We start from the raw sequence: 27,085 nt of genomic DNA, 5'->3' as shown, positions 1-27,085 counted from the left end.
GTTCGGGTATGGATTTGGTAAATGGAGTAACATGTAGTCGTAGCAGGACGAGATTAACAAGTTGAATCGAGCAAATCGTATGACTTATATACTTGGAATAGCTAGTTACGTTATAATTTCTTGGCTTTATACAATGTTTCTTTTAACAAATACTAGAGGAAAGTATTTCCATCACAACACTCCGAGTCGCTCGCTTGTATCATGGAATATTATTTCGAAATATCAGAAACATCAAAAAAGGCTCAACTATCACGCAAGTATGTATAAAATAGACAAGGCAAATCATCAAAATAAGGGTATAGTATATATATCAACGCCAGAAGCCTATAAAGATACAGATCCTTAAATCCGATTCATGTCAAACTCCACAAACTCCATTCCCATGCGCCCTCATCTAATCCCATTATTCGGCATTTTTATGTCGGACTCAAGCTCCCATTTAAGCGTTATGATGAGTTTCATTCGAATAAGCTTGCTCGTGGCTAGGCTCCGCAATCAAAGGTAAATCAGCCTCAGAATGTCCAAAAGCATCTGGTTGTCGGACCGACTTGGATCTCTTTTGGTTATATGATTGCATTGCCTCTTTGCTTTCTGCATCCAGTTGCGCCAAACGAGCTGCTCGAAGTTGGTTGGCGGCTTGACGATCTTTGCATCCAATTACTATAAGTCCAATAACGAATGCACTAATTGAAACTGCGAAAAAAATTGTGACTGCTAAGCCGGATGACGTAAGTGTATTGTCAATTTCCATGCAGACGTCTTCCCCAGATGCTGCAGTTGTACACAGTACTCCTGCTGCACAAGTTGAAGATGCGGCTGAGGTAGTGGCACATCCAAGAGTAACACCAGTGGATGCACCTGTACCATAAGAGCAGATACTCGTGGAATAATAAGAGGTTGTGGAGCAGACTAGTGTGCTTGAAGAAGTTCCGGTTCCACTACTTGTCGCGCTGGTAGTTGTACCGGATGTCGAGGAAGAAGTTGTACTCGCGGTGGTAGAGGTAGTGGCGCTTGCAGTTGTAGCAGTCGTGGATGAAGCCGCAGAGGTCGAAGAAGAGGCTGAAGTCGAGGCGGTTGTAGATGCAGTTGTAGATGCGGAGGTTGTGGTTGTGGCAGCGGTTGTACTTGCAGAACTCGAACTCGAGGATGAAGCCGTTGTCGTAGTGGATTCCGTCGTACTTTCAGCAGTTGAACTTGTCTCGGTGGCCCTCTTTCTTAAATCCTCTTTCTTAAACTCTTCAACCGATCCTTGACGATCATTACATTCGTATGAAAACCATACTGCTGACACAGTAGAATCGATCGCATCGCATCCTCCAGCTATGAAACATTGTTCAATTTGATCCAAGCGTCTCAAATCAACATCTTCTGCAAGACATTTGACAATTGATAAATCATCTCCACAGGAGTTTCTGATCACAAGATCATGGAAATTTCCTTGTATACATCCATCTGACATCAGAGATTGATAGGCGGAGACGATAGCTGTTGAAGACGCCAATAAGGAAAGTAGAATTGGACGCATGTTTGGATCTTGTCAAGAGATGGTAGAAGAAGTTTGCAGGGTAGTTGTGAGGGAAAATACTGGAGTTTTCTCAACTGATATTGAGTAATAATAAAGATGGAAGAATCAAGGGATGAATAAGAATTTGATCAGAATAAACTACACGAGTGAATATAAAGATGGTGGGGGATATAAGCACTAGATAAGTGTAAGAAAAAAAAAGCTTGTCAAGGGGGTTCAAAGCTGGGCAGTGAATAATCTCCCTACACTTATCGTGGACTGATTTTAAGCTCCGAGGCGGCGAGGCGTAGCTTTGAAGCTTCAACTCGTTTAATAAGGCTGGACTGATATTATGAGAGGCGTAGCATCATTTCCCTTGTCAATTAGACTTACGTTGAACAAATCAAACGTCAATATGGGGGGATTAAAGGGTCAGCCTTGTAAGTAAGCATTCGGAGCTACCCATGGGGGGCCATGAATGTTTAAGGTTGTTCAACATCTCTCCGAGAAAACATCAGAAGCAGTATCTGGATGGCTTGCGCAAAGTGTTGCAGCAATTAACAAGAGCCTGGCGTAGGGTATTGGAAGGATTTTGCTGTTGACAAGAGTGCGCTGTCCCCCTTTCCCCCCTTGTACATACACAGAATGGTACAACTGTACCGGATAACTGCGTAACGGGTGCATAACGGTGCACTTGTGATGAAAGCAACCAAAACGAGCTAATACTTATTGTTACTCGTTGCAACGGGTAATATTTCGGGATGTAAAGATTCTGTGTTTTTTACCCAAAAAAATGGATGAAGATTGGGGAGGACGCGTAGAGGATAGCGTAATTGAAGTGAAAAGTTAGTTAAAGTTAGTATATATAGTGGATACAAAGTCGCTCCACTGGTCGCAGTCCCCAACTCACTGCGCATTTGGTGACGAGTCAGCGAATAGAAGTAAATCAGATTCATCATGTAGATCCAGTCGGACCTGTCGGACATTTGCAGATTGGGAGCAACTAAGGACTTCCAATGCGTTTTGGGTGATGGGTAAAGTAATAATGGTTGTAAAATGGACCTCACTCCTGAATTTTCAGTGTCACTGGCACCGTCGGGTCGAAGCGTTAATTGGGTCCACAACCAAAGTGTACCGAACTGACTATTGATGCCAAACTATAGGGCCATAGCTGTGGCAGTACATATAGCCGCTATGGTACCGGTACCTAAGATTGCAATGAGAAATGAATTGTCATGCACAGTAGCAATTCGGGTGTGGCCGCGCGGGACCGAAAAGTTTATGAAGAAAATTAATAGAGTTAATTCAAAGTAAAAAGTATAAATAAAAATGGAATGAATCTACTTACTATAAGAATGGATTCTCCCCCTGGGTGAAAAAATGGAAGAAGAAATGAAAAGGAAAGGAAGGAAGGCAGGAAGGATAGATGGATGGATGGATGGATGGATGGGCGAGGAACAACAGAATGAAGGGGAAGTTCGCGAAAGTTCGCAAAAGTTCGCACACTAGAAACTTGAATTGAAAGCATCGTATCACGTGTGCATAAAATCACATGATGCCTTGGCTATGACGTACCCATCTGAATTCAGCAGGTGAGATGAAGCGCCGCAGCCTTGTTTGGGGAATGTGTTACAAGAAGAAGGCTTGGTTGGAAGTTCATCGAACATAAAGACCCTCTTCTTCCGCTGTTCTATTCATGATCTTTATCAAACACTTCCCATCTCATACAAGAAGAACCTTTCAAGTAATATTACCAATATCAAAAACCAAACACTTTTCATCCAACCCGTATTCCAAAATGCCTCTCGTCGATCCAGTTACCAACAGTGCTGCCGGGGGTGAGGACAAGACCCAAGTGTGGATGAGTAAATTGGCTGGAAAGAAGATCGGTGACTCCAGTGATGAGACTGTATGTTGGTCGTTTTAGAGTCAAACAATAATCATATCCTCGACTAACATTTCACTCATCAATAGACGTTCGCAAAGCAAGACCTTCCTGAAGAGCACAGAATCATTGAGCCTGGTTCGATGGTTACCAAGGACTTCAAGGAGAACAGGTTAGCATTTGCAACCAGTACTTACTTTCCAGAATCTTCATCACTAACTCCACATGTAGACTCAATATCCATCTGAATGAAGATGGAACCGTTTCCCATGTCAACCACCAATAGAAAGATGGAGGACATGCTTAACGATCTGGGGGGGGAGCTTCTCGAGTGTTTCGAGCTTGAAGGATGTATTTGATTTGATGAATTGTAATGAACTTTTATGAGAATACGTAAATAAATATGTTATACAAAACCACGTTTGAATGCAATGCCTACCTCACTTGCGTGCTTGATGTCCGAATAACCTCATGTTGTGATCGTCTGATCATCCTCGGTATCTTGCAATTCGCAGACCCCTCCTCAGCCTCCAATTTACCCCTCCTCTTTAGTCCGTGCGTTTTAGGTCTCAATTGACCGCCGTATCGCGGGGCATATTCTCCACATGCACGTCTTAAACAAATCTTCCCCTCGTCACAAACATCACAATACTACCGGAATCATATACAAGATGTTCAAGAAAGAGTAAGATATATTGATCCTATTTTTGCGAATCCAATGATCTATAAATGCTGATCAAAGCCTTTCCACAGTATATCTCCCGGCTCAAAAAGCAAGGTTAAGTCCTCTGTTCAACGCGCCATCAGAACTCAACTCGTCAACACATATCCGTTATTAGCCCCTCATATCGATGAGATAATACCGAAGAAGGAGCAGCTGGATGCTATGAAAATGTGCGCTCCTCCCATTCTCCTTGCTCTTCCATCTTCCCTGCGGCATATCTCTCATCGCATGACCGTTCAACAAGAAAATTAAAACTAACATTGGGAATATAGTCCAGAGAGAGTAACTCTCTACTTAATTGGCCCTACACCTCTATTCTTTCAACACATGACCGATGCTCTCCTACCCCATCTCAAACTCGTTCACCGATTCCCTACCTGCTTCCCAAGTCTGCGTATCGATCGCGGCGCTATTCGATTCGTTCTTTCGGGAGCTACCCTAATGGCTCCAGGTCTCACATCTACAGGTGGCAGATTACCCAATGGAAATAAAGAAGAAGAGGGCGTATATGGAGAGACTGGAGAGGGAGAAGGATGGTATGGAGGAAGAGAATTGGAAACTGGTGAACCAGTAGTTATCTGTGCAGAGGGCAAGGAGGAGGCTTGTGCAGTGGGACTTTTAAGTATGGGAACGAAGGATGTCAAGGATAAGGGAAAGGGACCCGTGGTGGAAGATGCACATTATCTGGGAGATGGATTATGGAGATTAAGTACCGATTGAATTGGTGTTGGTGGTGGTGGAGTATATTGATTGGTATATAAAACGACTTTCTCAATCTAGTTGCGGATTCTACGAAATATCATACCAAGCTTGAAGTGGGTGGCGATTTGACTAATAGAATATACATTTGCATTACTATATAAGTCTATCTCTTTATGTGGTTATTATGGAACTTGGAGATGTTTGATACCGCAGCCAAGATGTATTATGATAAACGTTTATCTCGTCATCTTTTCTATTCATTGCTGTGAGAGCGTCGGTCTGTCTTACCTAAATCATGTTGCTTCCATTTATTAATCGTATTCCATACCCTCGCAGCAGCTACAATTTTGCAAACGAATGATCTGTTTTCACAATGACATCATCAATGTTTCAAGCGGGGCACCAAGCTATCTAGTAGTTCAAAATGAATGTATCAACTAATCAGTTGTTGAATTATCACCGAGACGTCTTCTCAGATAGGAGGTCTGAAGAGTATCTCTCGTAGCTGCGTCTCTCGTCTTGTATCGCTCTCACGTGGGAGGATTCAAGCGGGAGATATAATATATGCGTAAATCGAGAAAGCAATAACGAGATTCAAACACAAGAAAACACACGCTCCTTGATCTCACAAATGCTGTTAGGATATCGCCGATTGACGAGAACAATTCATCACAGAGCCTGGGGGCAAATTCTCTCGAATTTCAAACTTTGAAGCTGTGGGTTTTGTTGATATATTCTGTGTGTGGTGTTTTTGTTGTCCTTTCAACGTAAGAAAATTGCACTGTCGGTGTGGTTTTTGAATCTTGAGTTTCGCCAAATGATATGGATTGGGTAAGAGGTCTGGTAAATTGTAGAGGGTAGCTGAGATCTCTTGATTCTTGACTTTGATACTGATGATAACTCGAATGAAATTGAGAGGGTTGGGATATATTGCATCAATGATTTATTACGATGACATGGAATCCTTTCTAATCTTCAAATGTCTGCGCGAGAAGCTTTTTTCCATAAATCGTAGTTTCGGAAATTCAGGAAGTGTTTATTAGACAAGGGACATAGAAATCGACGACGAGAGAAGGTTGGGTATAGGAAACTGGGGATTCTGGGAGGAGGACATGTGAGTATGGTATTCCAAAAATTCTTGAAGTGGGTTGTTTAAGGTGTGGTTTCTGGGTTAGTTTGAATGTGCTAGCAATATACTGGTTCGCGTCGCCGATGGAAGGAATTCAGGAGACGAACGGGGCCACTTGTTGTGGGTTGATGTTTTGTGCTTTGATTTTTCTTGCTGGAGGTTGATTCGTACATTCCCAGGTGAGGTGGGCTCTGTTTGATGATACTATTGTTATAACTGGCAATACCCATCTTTGCTGTCTATATCTCCTATTTCTTTCATTTTCGCCTCGAACCTTTGTATCGTGATAGAGTTTAAGGATCGATAAATTTCAAACCCAGCAAGCTTTTGCTCCTTACATGGTTTCTTCTGGAGAAGTGACTTTAGACAGCTGGCTCGTGGCTACGCGAGGCACTTGGGCAGTGTTGTCTCCACCCGTGAAAATATTTGGGAGACATAGATAGACGTTTCTTCTGGATTGTTTCGAAGTATATTATTTTCCTGCAAGGAATTAGCGAGAAGATTTTAGGTATAGTCAAGATTTTTATAGTGCGATGTCACAACCACTTTTTGCAGAGGGCATTCACTCAGCTACCCTCCTCGCAGAATCGCTTGAGTGAATAGTCACTACGCTTTTGAAGGGATATACAAATAATAGACGCAACCTACTTGGAAGCTGTAGAATGTCTTGATATTACCCATTCGCAAATAGGATTCCTGTTTTGCTGTGTTGCTGTCTGTTGTGATTGTGGGTTGGAAGTGGTATACTATACGCACGAAGAATTATCAGTGCAAATTGATGACAGTACCCTCGCCAGCTGTCGTCGCATTTGTGGTTGTTCAACTGTTGTTTGGGGCTATTGCTCTACGTTGATCTACGTTTATGTTGCTATGAAAGCAATATTTGTATCGGATTGGAAACATGAGCAAATGATCTAAGATTTGGGGTTACAAAGTGAGTACGTGCCACTGAAACTACTTATTCCACATTAAAGAAAACTGTGCATCCCCTTTCAGCAACTCTCTCATGTTAGTCATTGGCTTCCAAGTAGAGAGTCTTTAAGAAAAGTATATCCATACAAAGTTGCAAACACGTTACCACCTAGCGAAAGTGTTCCAATTTCAAAAGATACCAGTAGCAGCGTAGATTCACCATTATCAGCACTCATGACCAACATCAGTAAAACCAAGAGCTGGTTATTGGGCAACCACCCCATTACACATCCAGAGTTCCCCTAAATTCAATTTCTCTAGTTTCCCACAACCCAAATTATCAGTATCTCCCTTGCCCTTTACCTAGATTCAATAAATCGCAAGCACTTGTGGCTTCCATTAATGGCACTCTTGGAACTCTTACATTCGATGAGGAGTCATATAAATTGTTATCACGAGACCTGCAGACTTGGGGGTGATGATTTATTTGCCTTTGAATGATAAACGAGGGGAAGGGAGAACTAGGGACTCACTCCTTGGCGCTCTGAGGTATAATTTGAAGAACTATTGGGATACCGCGAAGCAAAGAGAAGCTGGGGAATGAATCAATGGTTTGCTTTACAGATGCTTCTGATAAACCACACATGGAAATCGAGTATATTGAGACTGGAAAATCAAGCGACTAATGATCCCGGATTTCGTCTTGAAACTCGTTTGTGAGAATCTGAATCATTATAGATCGCAAGTCATTGAACTGGAAAAGCACAAGGATACCTCAATCTTCAATATCCAGAAAAGAACGAGCGAAATTGTGAATACTAATCTATCAGACTTACGTTAGGGAATTGTCGCATAGTTCAGTCCCTTCGCCACACTTGAGCGACACTGTGGGAATCGAAATTGAACTCGATTGTATCCCGACACGATAGGGGATTATATAAATTTCCTGTTAGTCTTAGAGCCTCAATGTTTTGTTCCTCGAAGGGATAGAAGGTATCAAATGAAAACCAGCATCGTAGCAAATCTGATTCCAGCCATGGGGAATGAACTCCAGATCGATACTTTAGAATTCGGAATACAAGAGTTTTCATCCAGCTGTAAGATTACCGATACCCATTGCTGCACCGTGATACTCCTGGTTGTACACCCATTGGCACTAACAAGCCCTATCTGATATTGTCACCTACGTGTAGGCAAGAACATCAATCCCAAATTCCAACACGCTTTGTCCAATTCGTAATCAAATCTCGACACCTGAAGCGGTAATCACCCTTTAAATCTCTCCATGGATTTCCGACTTCGACGTAGGTCCAATCTTGAAGTGACGTGATAGCTTTGAAGCAGTTGTATTGATCGTGATGAAAAGATTTTGAGAGCGTGTTCCGAAAAAGGATGTGGACCGATGCTAGGGTGGTAATATATGATTCAAATATGCTGCATCCGTTGATGAATACTTCTCATAAGCCAAAGGTTCGATTTGAACTCCACGAAAAGAACAAGTCTTTCCAGGAAAGGGCTGTGCAGACTACTAGGTAGGTACATCAATTTTACCAGATTCCTACTCTTCAAAAATAGAATGCAAAACTTTCCTCGACCGGTTGAAATTGATACTTACGACTTGTCCTTCCTTACCTATGATTATAACAAATGAACAGCAGATGTCAAGAGCTTGCCAATAATTGAAGTTTTGCGCCGAAAGACTTTCGAGGAGCTCATAGAGAAACACACATATTCGCTCCTAGTGCATAGTAAGTTGACATCGCTGAGTTGGCGATACCTTGAATTTAAGAGATTCGAGAGCTTTCTTCAATTAGATGAAGTGGGAGTGAATCTCGTGTTTCTTTTCACTTAACTAGAAATGACTTTCACAATTCAATGTTCTTAAAACCTTAAACACCGGCAAAGGAATATCGGGGTCATGTGACTTTGATTTGATTGGTCAACCAAAATTTTGAAAATTCAGTTTGTGGGCTCGGTAAACCCTAACTTTTGTTTCCACGGCCTCTGCAGCAACTTCGATATTTTCACGACGACGAGACGCCCGACAACCACAATCGACAACCACCTGACCCTTACTCAAAATGGTATGCGACAAATTCTTTGGGGAGATGTTGACGTTTCAATTTATGGAAGAAAGATGGCTAACGGATCATCGCGATTAGTCGTCCGGAAAAGTAAAGACTGGCCAACTTTGGTCCAAGAACAAGGCGGACCTCGCAAAGCAACTTGGAGAGTTGAAGACTGAGCTCGGTCAATTGAGAACTCAGAAGATTGCTGGAGGATCTGCTGCTAAGCTCACCAAGATGTGCGTACTTTAATTATAATCGTCACTCTCGACCTGCCGAAAATTGGATGAGAATTTGCGAGATACAAGATCATTAAGATGGATACTAATGAGATCTTCCTTGTAGCCACGACGTCCGAAAGTCAATTGCCAAGGTCCTCACAGTCATCAACGCCAACCAACGCGCACAACTCCGTCTCTTCTACAAGGGAAAGAAGTACCTTCCTCTCGATCTCCGATCCAAGCAAACTCGTGCCATCCGTAGACGTCTCAGCAAGCACGAGAAGGAGTTGCAGTTGGAGAAGACCAAGAAGAGATCGATGCACTTCCCACAAAGAAAGTTCGCTGTTAAGGTATGCGATTCCGCTGACCCCGAGTCAATATCTTTTTCCACGAGCTTGAAGATAGTGGAGGGATATTGATGAAAGATTTTGGATCACGATGCTAACTTTACAATAGGCGGAGGCTTAGATTTTCTGGACGTAGGTGTTTATGATTGTGAGGATGGCTGGCATGGTGCCTTTTGCCTGGTTTGTTTTCGCACGGGTCACGGTGTATCATCGAAAATAGCATGGCTAGTAAAAAAGCCTTTTCCAATAAATCAAACGACTTGAGCAAAACAACAAATGGGTCCTTTGGATTTGGTGTGATATCTTGTGCGAGCGGTTACGCATGGTTCCGAAATCGAAGGAGGGTTCGAGACTTCTATGGCCATTATACCCAGGAACTTGCGAACGTCGATATTGGGGAGAGCTACGAACGATTGCAGCAGTGATTTCGAACAAGCTGTTATATTTCACAATATGCTGTGGCTCGTGCTTGAAATTTTGGTACTGGTTGGCACATTCTACCGCAACCTGAAGATCCCCATGAAGAAGCCAATGGACACGATTATGCCATTCTATGTTGATTTTCCCTTGTACCATTTGCCAGATTATGTCGTCATAATGAAACCGGTACCATTTCATTCTTACCCTTGCACTCAACTCCAGCATCTGCCTCTTGGTTCCAATCATGATCAAATGTAGTACCTAAATTTCCATATATCACAATGTTCCAGACCACCCAATTTCATCTCAATACCCCAATTCCCATTCACGGCTCGTATTCCAGTTTCAAACATACATGCATTCTCCACCCTCAGCACTCTTATTAAGTTCACCTTCAGCATTTTCAGTGATCAGAAAGCTCTTCTATGTGTTGCTACTCTAATCTTTCTTTCTTTCTTTCTTATGCCTATCATTCATCTGCATTCTCTTCTTGTACTCACCGATACATGCATATCAAAAGGTCAAAAAGCATGAACAAAAATCTCCACTCGCTATTTTTCACTCCATCGCATCTTTTTTAACTTCTCGAAAACAAAAACACCTCTGCATCCCCGTATGTCTATCCCTTCCCTACCCCGTTATTCATCTTCCAGGAGATCACTACATGTTTGCCAATTACTCGAATATTGCCACTTCCTTCATTCGTTCCTCGTGCTCTTTCTCACTCTCTCACTTATCCTCATTTTCACACGCACCCACTTCTTGCATAGTGGTTAAAAACTTTTCTACTTTTCTGTACTCCAAGTACTGTGTCGTGTCTCTCTCCCTCCTCTCTCTCCTCTCTCATTTGATTCCCAGCATCTCAATATCCCACATATCTCAGTATCCCAAATCTCCGTCTCCATCCCTGTACATTCATTCATCACATAGCAACAACTCCACAACAACTTCATCGTTGCAATTGTCATCACAGCATCATACATACATCATACATTCAGAACGTATTTGCTATCTATGATGCATTGCATTGCATTGCAATGCACATCGTGATGTGATGTTGTACTATGTTGTAATGTACTATATTGTAATGTTACATGATGTGATGCTACATGATGTGATGTGATGTTAAATGATATGATATGATATAATTTGCAAGCCCGGTGATACTATTGGTGAACAATACTAGCGCTAGTAGTGCTGCTAGTTTCAACACGGCTAGGTATTTATTGCTAGGTATTCTCCATATCTGGGGTCTCGTACATTCATTGCAAGTGAGGAGATGTCGATGGGTTAAGTTGAGGGCTCTGGCTAAACTACTATGTCGATACCTAGATAGATAGATCATATTAGAGTGAGCTGGTTGTATCGTGGAGCTATGGAATATCATGTAGATGGTGGATGATTGTGTAGATGGCGGATGGATAGAAAGATGGATAAACGCAAAGAGAAAGGGTGAATCTCCAATCACAAACTCATTGTCCCCTACTATTCCCCATATCAAAGTTGATTTCACAAAACATCCATCATTAAAATTCAAATAAGGTATCAATCACTAACTAGCAGCCTGCCGGGTAGGCATCTACTTATTTACTAAAGACTTTTTGGTATTCCCTCCCATTCTCCATTCCCTAGTTTTCTCCCTCCGTTCCTCTTTCCCACCTACTGTTCCATGTTCCATGTTCCTACGCTACCATTCATATGATCCATCTATCCATCCATCTATCCAGGTAATCGCTTAATTTTCCTTAATTTCCAGCCACCCATTCGCATTTATATACCAGGTATTCTCAAACTTTGATATCCACCCTTATCTACTTCGCATAATATGCATCGCTGGCATGATAATCCATCGTGCCGTCTCGCTCGCCAGTATCAAATCGCACCCTGCCCCGTGTCCCATGATTCATGATTCGTAAATCATGATCTTTGTTTCTCGTAGAATCATTACAGTAAATACCACGAAAGCTCCATTCCCTATTTCCCATTCCTCGCCACCCATAACCACTCGTCCCACCCCATCCCTAATCCCTATCATCTTGCCCCATATTCCTAATACTATGTCCATCAAAACTATCCCCTGCCAAACTCTCTGTAACTTCACTATTCCCCTCCTCCCCATCCCCACCACCTCCACTGCTTCCCTCGCCAGCCTTCTTCTTCTTCCTCTCATGCATCTCCGCATGCCTCTTCAACTGATCCAACCGATGGAAAGTCTTTGGACAATCCGGACATTCATAATGACCTCTCTCCCCATGTGTCTTTCTATGTTTTGCCAAATTTGATGATTCGCTAAAGGTCTTTTTGCAAATAGAACATTCTAGAGGTTTTTCATGAGTATGTATACGCTCGTGGACTGTGCATGCGCTTTGTTGAGGAAAGGATTTGGGGCAATATCTGCATTTCCACGGCTTTTCGCCAGTGTGGAGACGGTAATGTTGTTTTAAGGATTGTGCTGCTGCAAATGTTTTTCCGCATCCTGGAAAATCGCACGTACATTCTTTGACTATTTTGACTTGGTCAGTATTCTACAGGTAAGAGAAGCATCAGGAAACAACTTACATCCAGTATGACTCGCCATATGTCTTTCAAGTTTTCCTCTCTGAGAGAATCCTTCCTTATCACCCATTTTTGCTTTTCGAGAACAACCTTGCCACTTACAAAAGTAACCGGAAGTTTTGTTCAAAACAGTCAAGTGAACTTCCTTGACATGAGTTTGAAGATCATTTTCGGAAGTAAATACTTGACCGCAAGCATGATCATCGGCTGCCCACTTGCAAGATAAATGATTAGTTAATTCTGGTTCGTTGTTCTTGGCTACCGAAGCAGTCTGTCCTTTCGTCTTCTCTTCCATTTTTGCCTCCATTGGCACTGGTATACTTGAAAGATCAATCTCTTCGACAGGGGTCATTGGAATTGGTAAATTGTGATCATGGTTCAAATGATTGAAGAATTGATTTGGATCTTGATATGAAGTGTTGCAAGAATCAACTTGACACTGTAGTTGTCCTTGTAGAGGTATGGCGTGCATTTGATCAATATGATTGTGAAGCATTGAAGGATCACAATACATCTCTTCGGTAGGACATCCTGGAGCAGGACATTGGAATCCGTTGATACTCTCCTCGAATGTGAAGCCGTGATTTATTTGCAAGTGATCCAAAGGATTCGAGTTGAGTGGCGCTTGACAAGATGTAGAAGGCATGAGACAATTGAATGTAAATTGCGGATCAATATGTTCCTGGTGAAAATGTCTATGCCATTCAAATTGATCATGCATTGGCTGTCCACAGTCCAACCAGTTACAACTGAACATCTCCAATCCATCACCGAAACGCATTCCAGTACCATTGAGCGAGGAACCAGACAGATTATCTGTGAGTTGCTGCATGGGAAGTCCGGGTGTGTGTAAGGATGCCATATCTGAGTAGGGTGTTTCTGTGTTCATGACTAGAGATGGTGTAGTTGGTACAGGAGAAGGTGAGATCTCTTGCGGAGCTTGGTTGTTTCGTAATGTCGATGGTGCAAAAGATTGCATTCTGGACGATCGTTGCTGCTCTGTTGACATAATTGCAGGAAAGTTATCCCAACTTTGATACATCCTATCAGAAGGTAAATCATCTCCCGCAGCTGAACATCTTCTGCTGAGGGCAGCATCTTTAGTGCAAGGTTCTGTATAGACAGGCTGTTCACACTCTGGGGAAGTGCAGACAGGTTGTTCGCACTCCTGAGAGGTGCAAGCAACAACAACATCATTTTCACCACAATCTGATTCGGCACACGGCGAACCACTTGGACAAGAACTACAACATTCGCTGGTTGTATCAGCTTCAGGTGCTTGTGGGATTGTATGCCTGAACCGGTTTGTAGTAGGTGATTCATTGACTCTTTGTCGCTTTCTCGGTGACTGCTCTGTATAATTTGGAAGTGAGTGGGCACCGGATCTCAAATTCGAATATTCTTGATGCATATTCTGCAGAGAAGAAAATGGTTGCGACAGATCCATTGTTTGATGGTAGATGTATGGTTGGTATGATTGCGATGGTAGATTTAGCGGCTGCGCGAAATCTTGCGTTTTCCAAACCTCATCTTGAGCCATTCCGGCATGATTATATGATTGAGCAGGAGCTGACATCGGTGCGGCGTAATGTGGATCTAGAGGAAAGTTTATCGCACCAGATTGCTGCATAGGGAAATATTGTTGGTTGTACTCGTTATACGACATATTTTGGAATTGCTTTAGTGCAGCCTCTTGATCCGGAGGAGATCGCTCCATGGTTGCAAGCCTTACGGTTACTTGCTTTGCATGCGAGTTGTGTGGCAGTAGAGTGAGTGCGCACGACGGAGAACAGAAGGAAAGAAGAGTCGAGTTCTTGCGCCCAAAGCAAGAATCAATAGATATAGAGAATATGATTGGAATCTCGAAGCGTCGTTTGAGCCCACCTGCGATCCTTTGCTATCCAAATGTTTAAGAAAGGCGGAATTTAATAAGGTAGATGGAAAGATTTACCGTGGGGTAAAATGTGGTATTGGGTATAGGGTGTGGTGTATGAGGTATGAGGTATGAGGTATGAGGTATGAGGTATGATGGATCCGACAAAAAGGGAGAGTTTGGGTTTGAAGCAAAGCAAAGCAAAGCAAATCCAAAAAGGGTATATGAGTGTGTGAGTGTGTGAGTGTGTGTGTGTGTGTGGTGCAATGGCTAGGTAGGTAAATTGGAGGTCAAGGTGAAGGTGCAAAAGGTATCCAACAAGGTGTTTTTGGAAAGATCTTTCTCGTTCTCAACCACATGAACTTTAATAAATGCTGATTTAGCTTGTTTATTCTCTACGCGTAAATCAAATCATATGTCGAGTAGAAAACATGTGATTTATTGACAGAAGAAGAAGGAAGACTATCAGATATGACCCTTCAAAGTTCCTTGGGTTGTGAGTATTTTGAGGTCCGATAACTTTATATTGACCGCCGTCATCATCTGGGAAAAAATGAATTTCCCCGTGCTTCCCTATGAATTCATTCCTCTTTGACCGTTTTTTCTGGCCGTACAGATTCCTCGATGACTAATGATGAATCTTGATTGGGTTCGATTTGTGATCAGGATTATCTCTAGCCAATCATAAATCATGATTGCGTTCAATTCACCATCAGCATTATTTTCAGCCAATGACAGATCTTGATGAGATCAATTCTCTCCGCCTTACGAATATCCCTCTCATGATCCTTATCGATAAGACTTATTACATAAGGTTTCCTATTCCAGCTTCGAGTCCTCCCTGCTAGAAAGGCCGGCCTAGGTATTGAAAAAGTCCAGAGAAGGATCACGAATTAACGAGAGAGGTGTAAGATAAAATACATTCTGATATCTAGACATATATCTAATATCTAGGTAGGCAGGTAGGCCATAATTTAGATAAGCAGAACACTCACATGAAGCTTCTCGAACATCATCATCCATCGACATGGCATAAGGTGATGTTCATTTCTTCATTGTCTCTAATAATTCAACAACTACACTACGTCCTACTCTTCCGTTTACTCAATCCATGTCAATCCCTCACCCCGGACCACCCATCATCCAATTCCCCATCTTATCCAATGACAACACAGCCTCACTCTTGGCCCTGGTGGTACTGTATCACTACCTTCGAACTTCACCTCTTCATCCACACTCCACGATTCAACTTTCTCCAATCCCACATACCTCTCCTCCACACCATACCATCACAACCAACCATTCCACCCGTCCGACATCCTCCCCTTACCAGAACTACTTCGCGCAAACATATTTCGACCACAATTTTCTCATCGCGAGATCACAACGTTGAGATTGATACCGACACTATCTTTGAATGCGACGGGGGTTATTATTCTGATTTGGAGAGAGCAAGAAACCGAATATCATCATTGTCACCAGATTACAGCTACGAGAACCCTTTGTACGAATCCGAATCCTTACGAAATCTCTCGCATTCATCAGATCCTTACCAGAGATCAGAATTCTTGGATTATTCGGAATACCCTCTTTTCAACCCACTGCTACTTCGTCGCAACTCCTATCGCTATCGTAATCTCGCACATTCACCCCCCTCACGGCAACCCCCCAAGATTTACAATTACGGAGCTATTTTGTACAATTCCAATCGCGACCCTATTTTCGAAGATCCCGATGAAATAGTGTATTATCCAGCGTCGTACCCTCTCACCCGTTCACCTCCACTGCCTCTCAATCGCAATCGCAATCGCAATCGAGGATACCCACACCCTTTTCGCTACTTGTAGATCATTCGAGAACCTCTCCATTCGCGCTTCGATCACACCTATCAAACAAATAAACCCCTCATTCACAGCATCCCAGCTTCCCCATATCTACACCCCTCATCCCACAAAAATGGGCAACTGCTGCAGTACCTCTTCAGACCCCTCCCCCTTCGACCAACCCGGCCGCACTCTCTCCTCCGCACCCACCAAACCCGCCCCCTCAAAATCTACACTCCCTCCCTCCGTCTCCGCCTCTGCCTCAACCGTTCCTCGTACCTATACTGTCGGTGGTCCCGCACGAACTCTCGGCTCCGGATCATCGGGCACACAAGAAGATGCCAGGAGGAAAGCTGCTGAGGCTGCAGAGGTAATTTTCCCACTCATCTTCCCCATTTCATTCAGAAATTCACATTTCCAACTCACATTTCACATCTTTCATCCCACCCCCTAATTCCAACCAATCTGCGCCAAGCTAACCCAACCCCCCTCTTCTAAATAGGCACGCCTCTCCTCCAAAAAACCCAAAGGCGCGCTAGGAAAGAAACTCCAAGAAGAACAATCTCAACCCCTCGAAAAAGCACGTAAAAACGCAAGTACAGCAGAAAGACAAGCTAGGGAGGCAGATCTCGCTGCCGAGGCTAGAGCTTTCAATTGATTTAAAACAACTCAACCGTTGAACGACACGAAGCGGGATTGAGTCATATGGCGCAAGAGAAAGAGGAGAACGGCAATAGATGACGAAGGAGAAGTGAGATACGGAAATATTTTTATTTGGAGAAGTGGAGTTATTTTTAATGTAAGGGTTTGGGTAGAGGTGTTTGGATAATGGATAGGTACCCATTTGGATATATCCCATCTTTTCTTCATATTTCTTTTCGGGCTCCATCATATTGGATAGGTTAGGAGTACCGGGTACTTTCTCCTGGATACATAATTCAGAACTTCACGACCTTAACGAATAGAGGAGTTCATTCCAGAAAGAAGGAGAAGAGGATGATCAGGTAGTAGAAGTAGTAGAGAAATCTTGGATTAGGATTTTAGGTGAAGCGAAGATAGAAAAATGAATTCAACACTTCAACACCTCAGCCGTTTATCAATATTACAATTAAGCACAAAGAAACAGATGTATGTACTGATAGAAAGGTTGTCATACTTGTATTACAGCCAAGTGACTACCCCTCCCAATCCACATATATAAAAACTTCCATCCCACCCATTTTTCCATCCCAGGCTCCGCCTAAGTAACAGTATATCTTCCACCCACTGGTGCTCTGCCCTCTGCATCCGCCGCCGCCATCGTACCCTCCTTCAACAACCTCATCAACTCCCTCATAGCATTTGTAACCACCACCTCCGTATCCCCCTCAACCAAAATATACAATTTGGGATCCGCCTGGACCTCTTTCCCAGCCGGATAGAAGCTTCCCTTGGTCGTAATACTGGTACCAGTCGCTTCCAAAATCTTCGCCACATTAGTTCGATTCGTAACTGCCCATCTAGCTTTCTGTGGGAAATCATTAATTTCCAATGTCGCATGGAAAGCGCCTGCGTCAGGTCCTTTATTATCAATTGGGACGCCGGAACGAAGTTGTCCTGTTTTGTTAAGACGTGCATTGATAGCGTCGATAGCTGATGTGACTTTATCAAGTTTGGAGCCGGTGGTAGCTGCAGGTTCGGTGCGATGAACTTTGATATCACCGTCGAGATCGATACCTTTAGGTACACCAAGCAATTTTGGTGGAGCAGCAGAAGCAGCAGGCTGAACGACTGATGCAGCTTTGAGAAGAACATCATCATCCTTCTCTTCTTTCTCTTCCTCGTCATCTTCCCCACTAATTTTGTGTATCTTACGTTCACGAGCTTTAGTAGCTTCGCGCTCAGCATCAAAACGTTCCAGACCTTTTCCACCGAATCCTGAACTCTCCTTTTTCGCACCACTTTTGACTTTATCCTTGTAGGATTTCCTCATCTCATTAAGCCTATCGGGTACCTCCTGTCCAGATTGTTCAAGAGCTTTCGCGATACCTACCGAATACTGTTCTTGCTCCTCTGTTATAAAAGTGACAGCGGTTCCAGTATTACCAGCTCTACCAGTTCGGCCAGCTCTGTGGACGTAGTCTTCCAAATGATTGGGTGCATCAAAATTGACAACGAGCTTAAGTTGCTTCACGTCAAGACCTCGAGCAGCTACTGATGTAGCAATCATAATAGGAACCACACCGGCTTTGAAATCATCAATTGTAGAGTCGCGATCAACTTGATCCTTTCCACCATGAATAGACATACACGGATAACCTTTTCTCATCAGGTCCTTCAACAGGTCATCAGCTTTCTCTTGTCGATCAACAAAGATTAGTGTTCGAGCATCTTCATCTGTGTTGTAAAGTTCTCCAAGAAGTTCCAAAAGCCTGTGAAATTTCTCTTTTTCTTCTCGCACTTCGACGATTTGTGTGATTTCAGGTGCAACAACACTTCTTCCACCAACAACAATCTCTACTGGGGACTGAAGTGTCTTCTTAGCCAGTGCATCCATAATTCGAGGCATAGTAGCGGAAAAAAGAATGGTTTGTCTATTGGGGCGAATATTGTTAAAAACTTTCATAACTTGAGGTTCAAAGCCCATATCAAACATGCGGTCAGCTTCGTCTAAAACAACATATGTGACACGTTGCAGATTCGTGACTCTACCGGAGTTTGCCGCCAACAGTTCGATCATTCTTCCAGGGGTGCAAACAATTATTTCCGCGCCCCTTTTGAGATCAGCGATTTGGTCTTTGATAATAGCACCTCCGTACGCGCAAACCGCACGAAGTCCCATTGCTTTCAAGAATGGTTTACACTCTTTATGAATTTGTGTTGCCAATTCTCGTGTAGGAGTCATGATCAGACCAATAGGCCCATCAGAACCTTTCAAAGGTCGTTGATCTCGAATATGACGGAACATGGGTAGCAAGAAAGCGATGGTTTTACCCGATCCTGTCTTGGCCACTCCAATAACATCCCGGCCAGACATAATTGCAGGAATAGCTTGCATTTGAATAGATGTAGGTCTTTCATAACCTAGCTTTGTTATAACGTCCAGAGACTTCACGTCAAGACCGCATTGAGACCACTTTTGTACAGGTTTGGGAACATCCTTACCAGCTACTTTAATACCATCGAGTTCGAGTCGTAAATCAGCAATTTCAGCTTCCGTCATCTCTGCAAGTTCTGTTGGTTCGGTGTAAAAGTTTTTTCGGAATGGTGGAAGATCCAAAGCACTATAATTGATAGTTGGAATATCCTTCTTCTTCCTTGCTTTATTTGCAATTGCAAGAATTTCATCAGGATCCGCGTCCAAGGCTTTTAGGTCCACGTCATCATCTCCGAATAAAGGTTCCGGTTCTTGTGGTTGACTTTTGATATTATCTTTGATAAAAGTTGCATTGTTTTTCGGTACTGAAAAGGGATCTCCCATTTCTTCCATAAAAGCATCCAATGGGTCAATTTCTTCGTCTTCATCCATAGCGGTGGGATCAGCTTGAGGGGCTTCCTCCATTTGGACATCGCCATTTGTATGCGGTTGAGCTTCGGCTTCTTGTAATCTTTCTTCACGCTTTTCTGCCGCAGCTCTAGCAGCTGCTGCCGCCTCTTCTTCCGTACCAGCAGCTTCCAAATCAACATCATCGTCATCATCTTGTTCCTCAACACCGTTAGCGAGCGCAGCATCATCTTCCTCGGAGTTTGCCATTGGTAGGGTTGGTAGCTTTTCTAATTTCTTTCTTGACCCTTCATCTTCATCAAAATCCAAGGCACGTTTCTGAGATGTCTTTTCATTGTCGGTAACTTTTGCTCCAAGTCCAAAAACACTGAGGTTTCCCCTTGTCTTAGGTAACGCAGATACTTTAATCAAACCAATTAGCTAGATCATTATGTAAGAGTATTATTTTTGCTTACCTTTTGAGGTGCTGCTGAAAGCTGTTGGCTTTTTGTCAGCTTGTAATCCTTTGACCGTAGAAGTTAAGGTGGCGGACGCTTTTGACAATTCCTTTAATGGTAAATCTTTCCCAAGAGTAGTTGCACTACTCGAGCTAGCCACTGCCTTTTTAGCTATTGCCTTCGGATCAAATTTCCCAGCATAATTCGTTGGAGGTGCGAGGTCGCCTGGTGTCGCAGGAGTTGCTGGAGTTGCTGGAGAGTGTGGCGAGGTTAGGGATGGAGATCCGTTGGCCTTTTGATCTATAGCGTCAAGTAACTTTCGAGTCCCACCCGCTGCCAACTCTTTCTCCTTACGCTCTTTGTCTTCGGCCATCTTCTTCTTCCATGCTTCCAACTTTGCTAGACGTTCTGCTTTTTTCTGTTCCTCGGTTTGCACTGCGGGTGTTGATGCTTTCGGAGCCTGAGACATTAGATGAGTAATTGAACTTTTGTGATAGAGATCAGAGTAACTCACATCATTAACTTTAGTATTGGCATCTGATCTGGGAGTCTGTCCGCGGTTTTCGTCTCCTCTGCTACGGGACCATGAGTCAGTAGAATCCTCGCGGCGTCTTCGAGCCCTATCATCATAAGAATCGTCTCGCCTGTCACGGTAATCTCGTTCCCGACTTCTACGTCGTCTCCTATCCGGTGATCGTTCCCTATCGGCATAGCTTCTGCGATCTCGAGATCTATCACGGCGACCTGATCTATGGTAGTCATCATTTAATCTCCCTACTGAACGATCTCTTCTACGAGTCATATCTCGATCACGTTCGCGACGCTGATGTTCGTTAGTATCTTGTGACTGAGGCGCGGGTCTAGAGGTAAGAATTCTCACGTCAGGACTTCGAGAACGCCTCTGTCCTCTAACATCATCTCTTCTATCTCGATCGCGTCGGCCATTATCATCCCTTCGGCTTCGTCTCGATGAGTGGTGGCTTCCTGTTGGCGATGGTGAGCGAGAATCCCTGTGCCGAGCCATTCTTTGCCCAAGTAATGTATGGTATTTCGATGGGAAGAAATACTTTTAGGCAACGATGAAATGGTAGGAAATGGATTAATTCCGTCCAAGTTTCAGTCTATAACTTCAGACTGAATAGACCAAGAAGACTTGAAGTTTATAATACTTGACGTTTATTTATTGTAGAATGGTCGTGATTACTTTTTCCACGAATCTACTCCGTATTTGATGTCGTTAACAATCTGCCCTTGCCAAAAGATATTTAAGGATACTTTGGTCTGTTCAGTCTGCCGTACCCTTGACGCGCACGGGCTTTCGAAGCTTTACGGGCCCTAGCGTGTTTAGACGAATAGAGGGAAGGAGCTGGATGACTTCAATCGCAATATTTCGTTCATACCGTTATCATCAGAATCTCTACTCCGTCCACTCCAATTACCTCACTCGTGAGACATCTGGTCACTGTTTAAGTCATCATGTTGTCCAACGTTGGTCGCGCAGCTATTAAAAGAATCGGCGGATCTAATTTATCAACGAATCGACTTCTTGCTACCGTTTGCCAGTTACAACGCGTTGAAGGTCAACACAACGTCGAATCTACCTTGAAAGCTTCCTCAACTACTTTCTCGTCGCGCCGATTGTATGCTACTGCGACAAAAGCTACCCAAACCAAAACTGTCATAGAAAAGAAGCCGGTTGCGAAAAAGGCGCCTGCGAAGAAATCTACCACTGCTGCTAAGCCTGCCGTCAAAAAGTCTACCAAGACGACCGCCAAAAAAACTGCGAAGCCAGTTAAGAAGCCAGTGAAGAAGCCAGCAAAGAAAACAGTTGCGAAGAAGCCAGGACCAAAGCCCAAGAAGCAATTGACCGACTCACAAAAGTTAAAATTGAAGTTGAAGGAATTAAAGGCTATTGCGTTCCTTAAAGAAGCCCCAAAACAAATTCCAGATACTGCCTATAGCGTATTGTTTATAGAATTGGTTAAGAAAGGAACTCCAGTCATTGATGCGGCCAAGGAAGCATCAGAGAAATACAAATCGTCATCGACAGCAGAATTAGAGGTAAATAATTTATATTTTCTTTTGATAAAGCCATGCTAATTATATTACAGCGACTTGAACAGATTGCGAAGGAGAACAAGGCTGTCAACTCACGCAACTATAAAAACTGGGTTGAGAGTCATACTCCAGCGGAGATTCGCACGGCGAATTATGCACGTCATCACATTCGAAGATTGACCAACAGATCTGCTAGCCCGAGAATCATTAAAGATGATCGACTGGTAAAGAATGTTACCTCGTCTTTGTTCTTATTCATGAGAGAGAGATATTCATCAGGCGATTTTGCTAATCTCAGTATTGCTGAGTCTTCAAAGAAGATTGCACAAGAATACAAGTCTTTGTCGCCTGAGCAACGCAAGGTAAGCTACAATATTCATCTCCAATCATTCAACATCCCCCTAACACGTCAATAGCCTTTTGAGGATGCTGCTGTAGCAGATCAAGAGAGATACGTTCAAGAGTACAGAACAGTTTACGGAGAGGAACCCAAGGTTGCTCTCAAGGCTCAAGCTAAAGCATAGATACCCTCTAGTTTTTCAGCCTCGAATTTCTCTCTCGCTTTGACTTACATTCTTGACAATTCAGCCATCGTTTAAACCATCCGCCATGACACTGTTATTTGCAAAAGCTTGCGTCATGAATATGGAGTCAATACTATCTTGTACCAAATATGAATGCGAAATTTGAGGTGTTCATGCTTAAGAATGATTTTTGTCCCTAGTTTCATTGTTTTTGTCTGCAGATATCCCCTGCTTTGAACGCTAGTGATGACAAAAAGAACTATGATTTTACGACTCCAAGGGTGTTAATTGGGAGGATGGCGAGTTCATGATGAGGATCAGATACCCATTTCAATTTAGGGTTCTTCTACTTAATGATTATTAGTATGTTTCACGAATAACACTTGAATGAAAATTATATCCATGCAAACAAATATTCCACTTCGTTTCTTCCCTACAAGAGTCCAGCAGACCCACTTACCCCTCCATATTCAGCCTCAGACCCTCATCCCACTCATCTCATTGCATCACCCCCGCATTCTAAGCGAAAAATGGAGCTCTCATGCATGAGTCCCTTGCATCTTCTGGCTTTACTTTGCGATATCTTCCTCTACGCTTTTACCTTTACCTCTTGAGAACTACACCTTGTTCAAGTTAGGATTTCAATTCCTCTTCCACTACCATTATCGTGTCATCCATCTTCTTCCTCCGAATCCTCGTCACCATATTAGCATCTCGTAAACATTCCTCGCTTGATCACTGCCAAGTCCTCGTCGAATCATCATGCTTGACTGTAATATACCGTATTACCTTGACTCATCTTACAGTTCATTTCATCACCTCTTCCTTTTCGTTCTAATAACTAACAGTCCTGAACTAATACCCACTACTGCGAGTAGTTTGGGAATACACTCCCACTTGATGACAATACACCGATGAATCTATAACTCATCCCCACGAATCATCAATCTCATCTTACTCCTCTGAACCAAACCAAATTAGGGCCAGTATCAAAAATTAACTTTGCCCATATTGATTTGAAAATATCCACATAGGTAGTCATGCTATCAACAACTTTTCTTACATGCGAATCCGAACAGGCCCAAATATTTCTCGTATTTTCCCCAATGATTCATTCTTCGATTTATCTTTATATCATTCACTCACGTCACCCATACCCTCGCTCTATCCTCAGAATAAAAAGCATAACCATTGCCACAAACTAGTACCCATACCCATTCATACACATACACATACACAATATCCAGAGCAAAATTTCCCCTTTTACATCTCTTCTCTCTCTTCCTCCTCTTTCCCATATCTCCCTCTTTTCTGCTCGGAATCATCTTCATCTCTGCCTCTCCAAATACATCTAAATCTCGCAATATAAACCCTTCCTCTCGTTTCCTCTCATCTCCTTACCCTTGCCATCTATTCCCCATTGCTCTCTCGGAGTCCTAAACAATAAATCTCCGAACCTCCTGTGTAATTAGCAACAAATAATCAACAATGAAAGCAATCCTAGGGTGCTCCTGCATACTGCTCAACAAGTCTCCATCTCTTCATCTCCACTTGCTTCCCTGGGCAAGCTAAACCAGACTTCCACTCCATCACATCAAAGAAAATAGATCAACCCTCTTTTCAACAGGAAAAAATAGAGTATAATTTATAAAACCTCACAATATCCCCTCATTCAAACACTAATCGTTAAAATATCACACTTTTTATTATTATATTTCCCTTTTGAAGGCAATCCTCGGTCCTACTATAGAACTAGAACCAGTATGTATCCAATGGTTTCTAAGACTCCCAAACTCCGCCACCAGTTTTCCCCAGAGCGCATGTATACGCATATATTATATCTTCCACATCCATAGCATCCATCTCTATTGAATCCCCAGGATTGCCACACCGCACCACATATATCCAATCACCATCAAATCCAACAACACCTTTCGAACAAAAACAGACCATCTTCATTCTAAGATCTAATTTGTATCCTCCATCTATTACTTAAATACCATTACTAGCACAAGTAAACGCACCCCCGAATGATCCAGCATTATACCCATCCACAATACTCTGAACACTCGTATAAGTTCCTGCTGTCAAAAACAATAACCCAATCAATATAATCAATATATTGAAACTCAATCCAAGCTTACTCGTCTTGCTGATCCATCCCGCTCCATGATCTACACGTCTCATTCTAATATATGCTACACCCCAGAAAATAAAACCAAAAAAGGAATCGAAGAGGGAGGACATCAAAGATAGAAGATCGGAGAAGAACGGAATAACTTCGGCGATAATGAAGGCACCAACCCAAGTTGCAGCCAAGATGGCAATCCAGACTACCCAGCCTTTCATGGTATTTTCATGAAGATGTCTCTTGTTGTTATGGAAGACACGGTTGATAAGGAAGCGGCCAGAGACGGAAGCATAGAGAACTCCGAGGAAAATGAGCGTTGGAATCATGAAAGAAAAGGAAATATCGACGTATAACTTCTTTCCTAAAGATCCAAAGGCTGGAGCTGACATGTATTGGTTTCCAGTAAAAGCGTAAATAATTGAACCGACCAAACTGAAAACAATGACTTCGGCAATGGTAACAGCCCAAAGAGCTTTGGGGAAATCGGCGGGGTTTTTCATCTCGGCCATGAAGGAGGGGATGGTAATTTGACCAATGAATGTGTAGGAGATGTTGAGGAAGGCATTGAAACCATTTACAAATGTTGTACCCTTAAGCATTACTGCAGTAACGGTAGGGGCACCTCCAGCAAGACCAGTGGCTGCGATGATGGAGTTAGGATCGGGGTTGTAGCCGAGAGGATGAGGTTCGATTCCGGCAAAAATGGTAGCGAGCATAACGGAGATGAAGGTGAAAATTGCGGATAATGTGGCCAACCATGATAGAGCGCTGAAGGTTCTTGGAACGGAACAAACCCAACAGATTACAGCTGCAACAACGGCAAATACTACTGTACATTGACTGTGATTGGTGATAGTATTCAAGTATTTTGCAGTAGTCAAAACATGAAGACCCTGATTATATTAGAAATTGTAAGAGAGTGGGTTTGATGATTCTTACCTGAATAAAGGTATTATTCAAAAGAAACATGATAGCAGTAGCATGCCATGCCCATCTTCCACCAAAAAGCATCTGTCCAACATCACAAACATCTCTAAGTTCCGGATGACGCATACAGAATTCCCATAAAACGAGGGATGTATAGAGGACCAAGAATGCGACAACCGCAGTCAAAATGAGACCTGGTACAAGTCCTAAAACCGAGTAAGACCATGGGAAGGACATAATTGCTAAACAGATATATTCTGAGAAAAGAAGAGCCGCAGTCTATTACGGGTTAGCATTTATATGGAGAATGGAACCAAAAATATTGTGTTACCTTTTGCCAGCTGCAACTACGATATTTGATGGCAGAACCTGCTTCGGCTTCAATCTGCTGGCTCAAAAGGTCCTTTCCACTGTCACCGCTGAGACTTGATGCATCGGCATCTAGACGAAGATGTGGCAAAACTGGACCAATTCTGGGACCAATGGTTACGGGACCAAATCCCCATGTACTGCGCCAACTGACTTTTTTGTATTCCGTGGAAGGAGCTTGATCTTCGCTAATATATTCTGCTCTAGATTTATCGTTGACATCGTTATTTGAATTGTTTCCTGAAGACATGACTGGGGATTCTTTATTTATCGCCATTTTCTCGATGGGAAACTAGTTGATGAAGTCAGAACCATATTCCTATAAACTTATAACAGAAAATCCATAAACAAAGAAGGGCTGATGGCGCAATAGTTGTACACTTTCGCGAGTGTGTATTACGCCATGATGAGGAATGAGTACTTACTGAACTATTGGAGAATAGTGAATTGGGTGAAGTGTAATAATCCGCGCAAACCACATTAATGGCGGTATTGATTGATCTTGATTGAAGTGATCAGATTGAGGAGTACAGCAGCGAAGTGCTATCTCTTGTATATGGATTGTTGAGGATTTGAAGTTCTTGGATGTGTGAGATGTATAAGAGATGAATGGAAATCATATGATGAATAAGAAAAGGGAAAATGGATTGATTACTCTTTCGAATCCTCCACATCAATGTGCGAAAAACTAAGAAGATGGTTCCTGATAGCTCGAGGCTAGAGGGGAGTTTTCTACTTAGATAAAGGCTTATCGAACTACAAGCATCCCCAGAAGACACTAATTTAGTGTACAGCGAAAAGACATACCTGATAGTTCAAGGTATCCACATAATCTTGAAATGGGATGAAGGGGGATTGGATGAAGGGAAGAGTGAAATTTAATATCTGACTTGCATACTAATCCTTCCATTTGTTCCTTGTTATGAGTTGAGATGGGTGGAGATGTTGTACGAATGGTTTTCTTAGTACTGTATCTTTAAATTGAAACAATTC

The 27,085-nt window shown here is 42.8% G+C and overlaps 8 protein-coding genes across 8 annotated transcripts; 4 read left to right on the top strand and 4 right to left on the bottom strand.

Moving 5' to 3' along the window:
• Nucleotides 1-439: 439 nt before the first annotated feature.
• Nucleotides 440-1,525, bottom strand: Bfra_010363 (uncharacterized protein; the record flags this gene model as incomplete). The annotated part of the gene is made up of 1 exon (XM_037340696.1): nt 440-1,525. The coding sequence occupies one exon, from the start codon at nt 1,523-1,525 to the stop codon at nt 440-442; it is 1,086 nt and encodes a 361-aa protein (XP_037189164.1).
• A 1,777-nt stretch (nt 1,526-3,302) lies between these two features.
• Nucleotides 3,303-4,833, top strand: Bfra_010362 (putative translation machinery-associated protein; the record flags this gene model as incomplete). The annotated part of the gene is made up of 4 exons (XM_037340695.1): nt 3,303-3,413; nt 3,479-3,561; nt 4,143-4,283; nt 4,386-4,833. 4 exons carry the CDS (start codon nt 3,303-3,305, stop codon nt 4,831-4,833), a joined length of 783 nt encoding a protein of 260 aa, XP_037189163.1.
• A 3,454-nt stretch (nt 4,834-8,287) lies between these two features.
• Nucleotides 8,288-9,804, top strand: Bfra_010361 (putative 60s ribosomal protein l35 protein; the record flags this gene model as incomplete). The annotated part of the gene is made up of 5 exons (XM_037340694.1): nt 8,288-8,388; nt 8,867-8,940; nt 9,032-9,161; nt 9,268-9,493; nt 9,600-9,804. 5 exons carry the CDS (start codon nt 8,288-8,290, stop codon nt 9,609-9,611), a joined length of 543 nt encoding a protein of 180 aa, XP_037189162.1. The 3' UTR covers nt 9,612-9,804.
• Nucleotides 9,805-11,931: 2,127 nt separating this feature from the next.
• On the bottom strand, nt 11,932-14,183 carry Bfra_010360 (putative zinc finger protein 664 protein; the record flags this gene model as incomplete). Its single annotated transcript, XM_037340693.1, has 2 exons — nt 11,932-12,413; nt 12,470-14,183. 2 exons carry the CDS (start codon nt 14,181-14,183, stop codon nt 11,932-11,934), a joined length of 2,196 nt encoding a protein of 731 aa, XP_037189161.1.
• A 2,112-nt stretch (nt 14,184-16,295) lies between these two features.
• Bfra_010359 (uncharacterized protein) lies at nt 16,296-16,820 on the top strand (the record flags this gene model as incomplete). Its single annotated transcript, XM_037340692.1, has 2 exons — nt 16,296-16,532; nt 16,665-16,820. The coding sequence occupies 2 exons, from the start codon at nt 16,296-16,298 to the stop codon at nt 16,818-16,820; spliced, it is 393 nt and encodes a 130-aa protein (XP_037189160.1).
• A 582-nt stretch (nt 16,821-17,402) lies between these two features.
• Bfra_010358 (putative pre-mrna-processing atp-dependent rna helicase prp5 protein) lies at nt 17,403-21,107 on the bottom strand (the record flags this gene model as incomplete). The annotated part of the gene is made up of 3 exons (XM_037340691.1): nt 17,403-20,047; nt 20,102-20,543; nt 20,598-21,107. The coding sequence occupies 3 exons, from the start codon at nt 21,105-21,107 to the stop codon at nt 17,403-17,405; spliced, it is 3,597 nt and encodes a 1,198-aa protein (XP_037189159.1).
• Nucleotides 21,108-21,559: 452 nt separating this feature from the next.
• Bfra_010357 (putative hmg box protein) lies at nt 21,560-22,665 on the top strand (the record flags this gene model as incomplete). Its single annotated transcript, XM_037340690.1, has 3 exons — nt 21,560-22,144; nt 22,195-22,503; nt 22,558-22,665. 3 exons carry the CDS (start codon nt 21,560-21,562, stop codon nt 22,663-22,665), a joined length of 1,002 nt encoding a protein of 333 aa, XP_037189158.1.
• A 1,992-nt stretch (nt 22,666-24,657) lies between these two features.
• Bfra_010356 (putative neutral amino acid permease protein) lies at nt 24,658-26,369 on the bottom strand (the record flags this gene model as incomplete). Its single annotated transcript, XM_037340689.1, has 3 exons — nt 24,658-25,689; nt 25,736-26,002; nt 26,055-26,369. The coding sequence occupies 3 exons, from the start codon at nt 26,367-26,369 to the stop codon at nt 24,658-24,660; spliced, it is 1,614 nt and encodes a 537-aa protein (XP_037189157.1).
• Nucleotides 26,370-27,085: the final 716 nt, after the last annotated feature.

Source organism: Botrytis fragariae (genome assembly GCF_013461495.1).
Source record: "Botrytis fragariae strain BVB16 chromosome Unknown tig00000186, whole genome shotgun sequence".
In the NCBI taxonomy this organism is placed as follows: domain Eukaryota; kingdom Fungi; phylum Ascomycota; class Leotiomycetes; order Helotiales; family Sclerotiniaceae; genus Botrytis; species Botrytis fragariae.
This window is presented reverse-complemented; position numbering and strand designations above follow the sequence as displayed.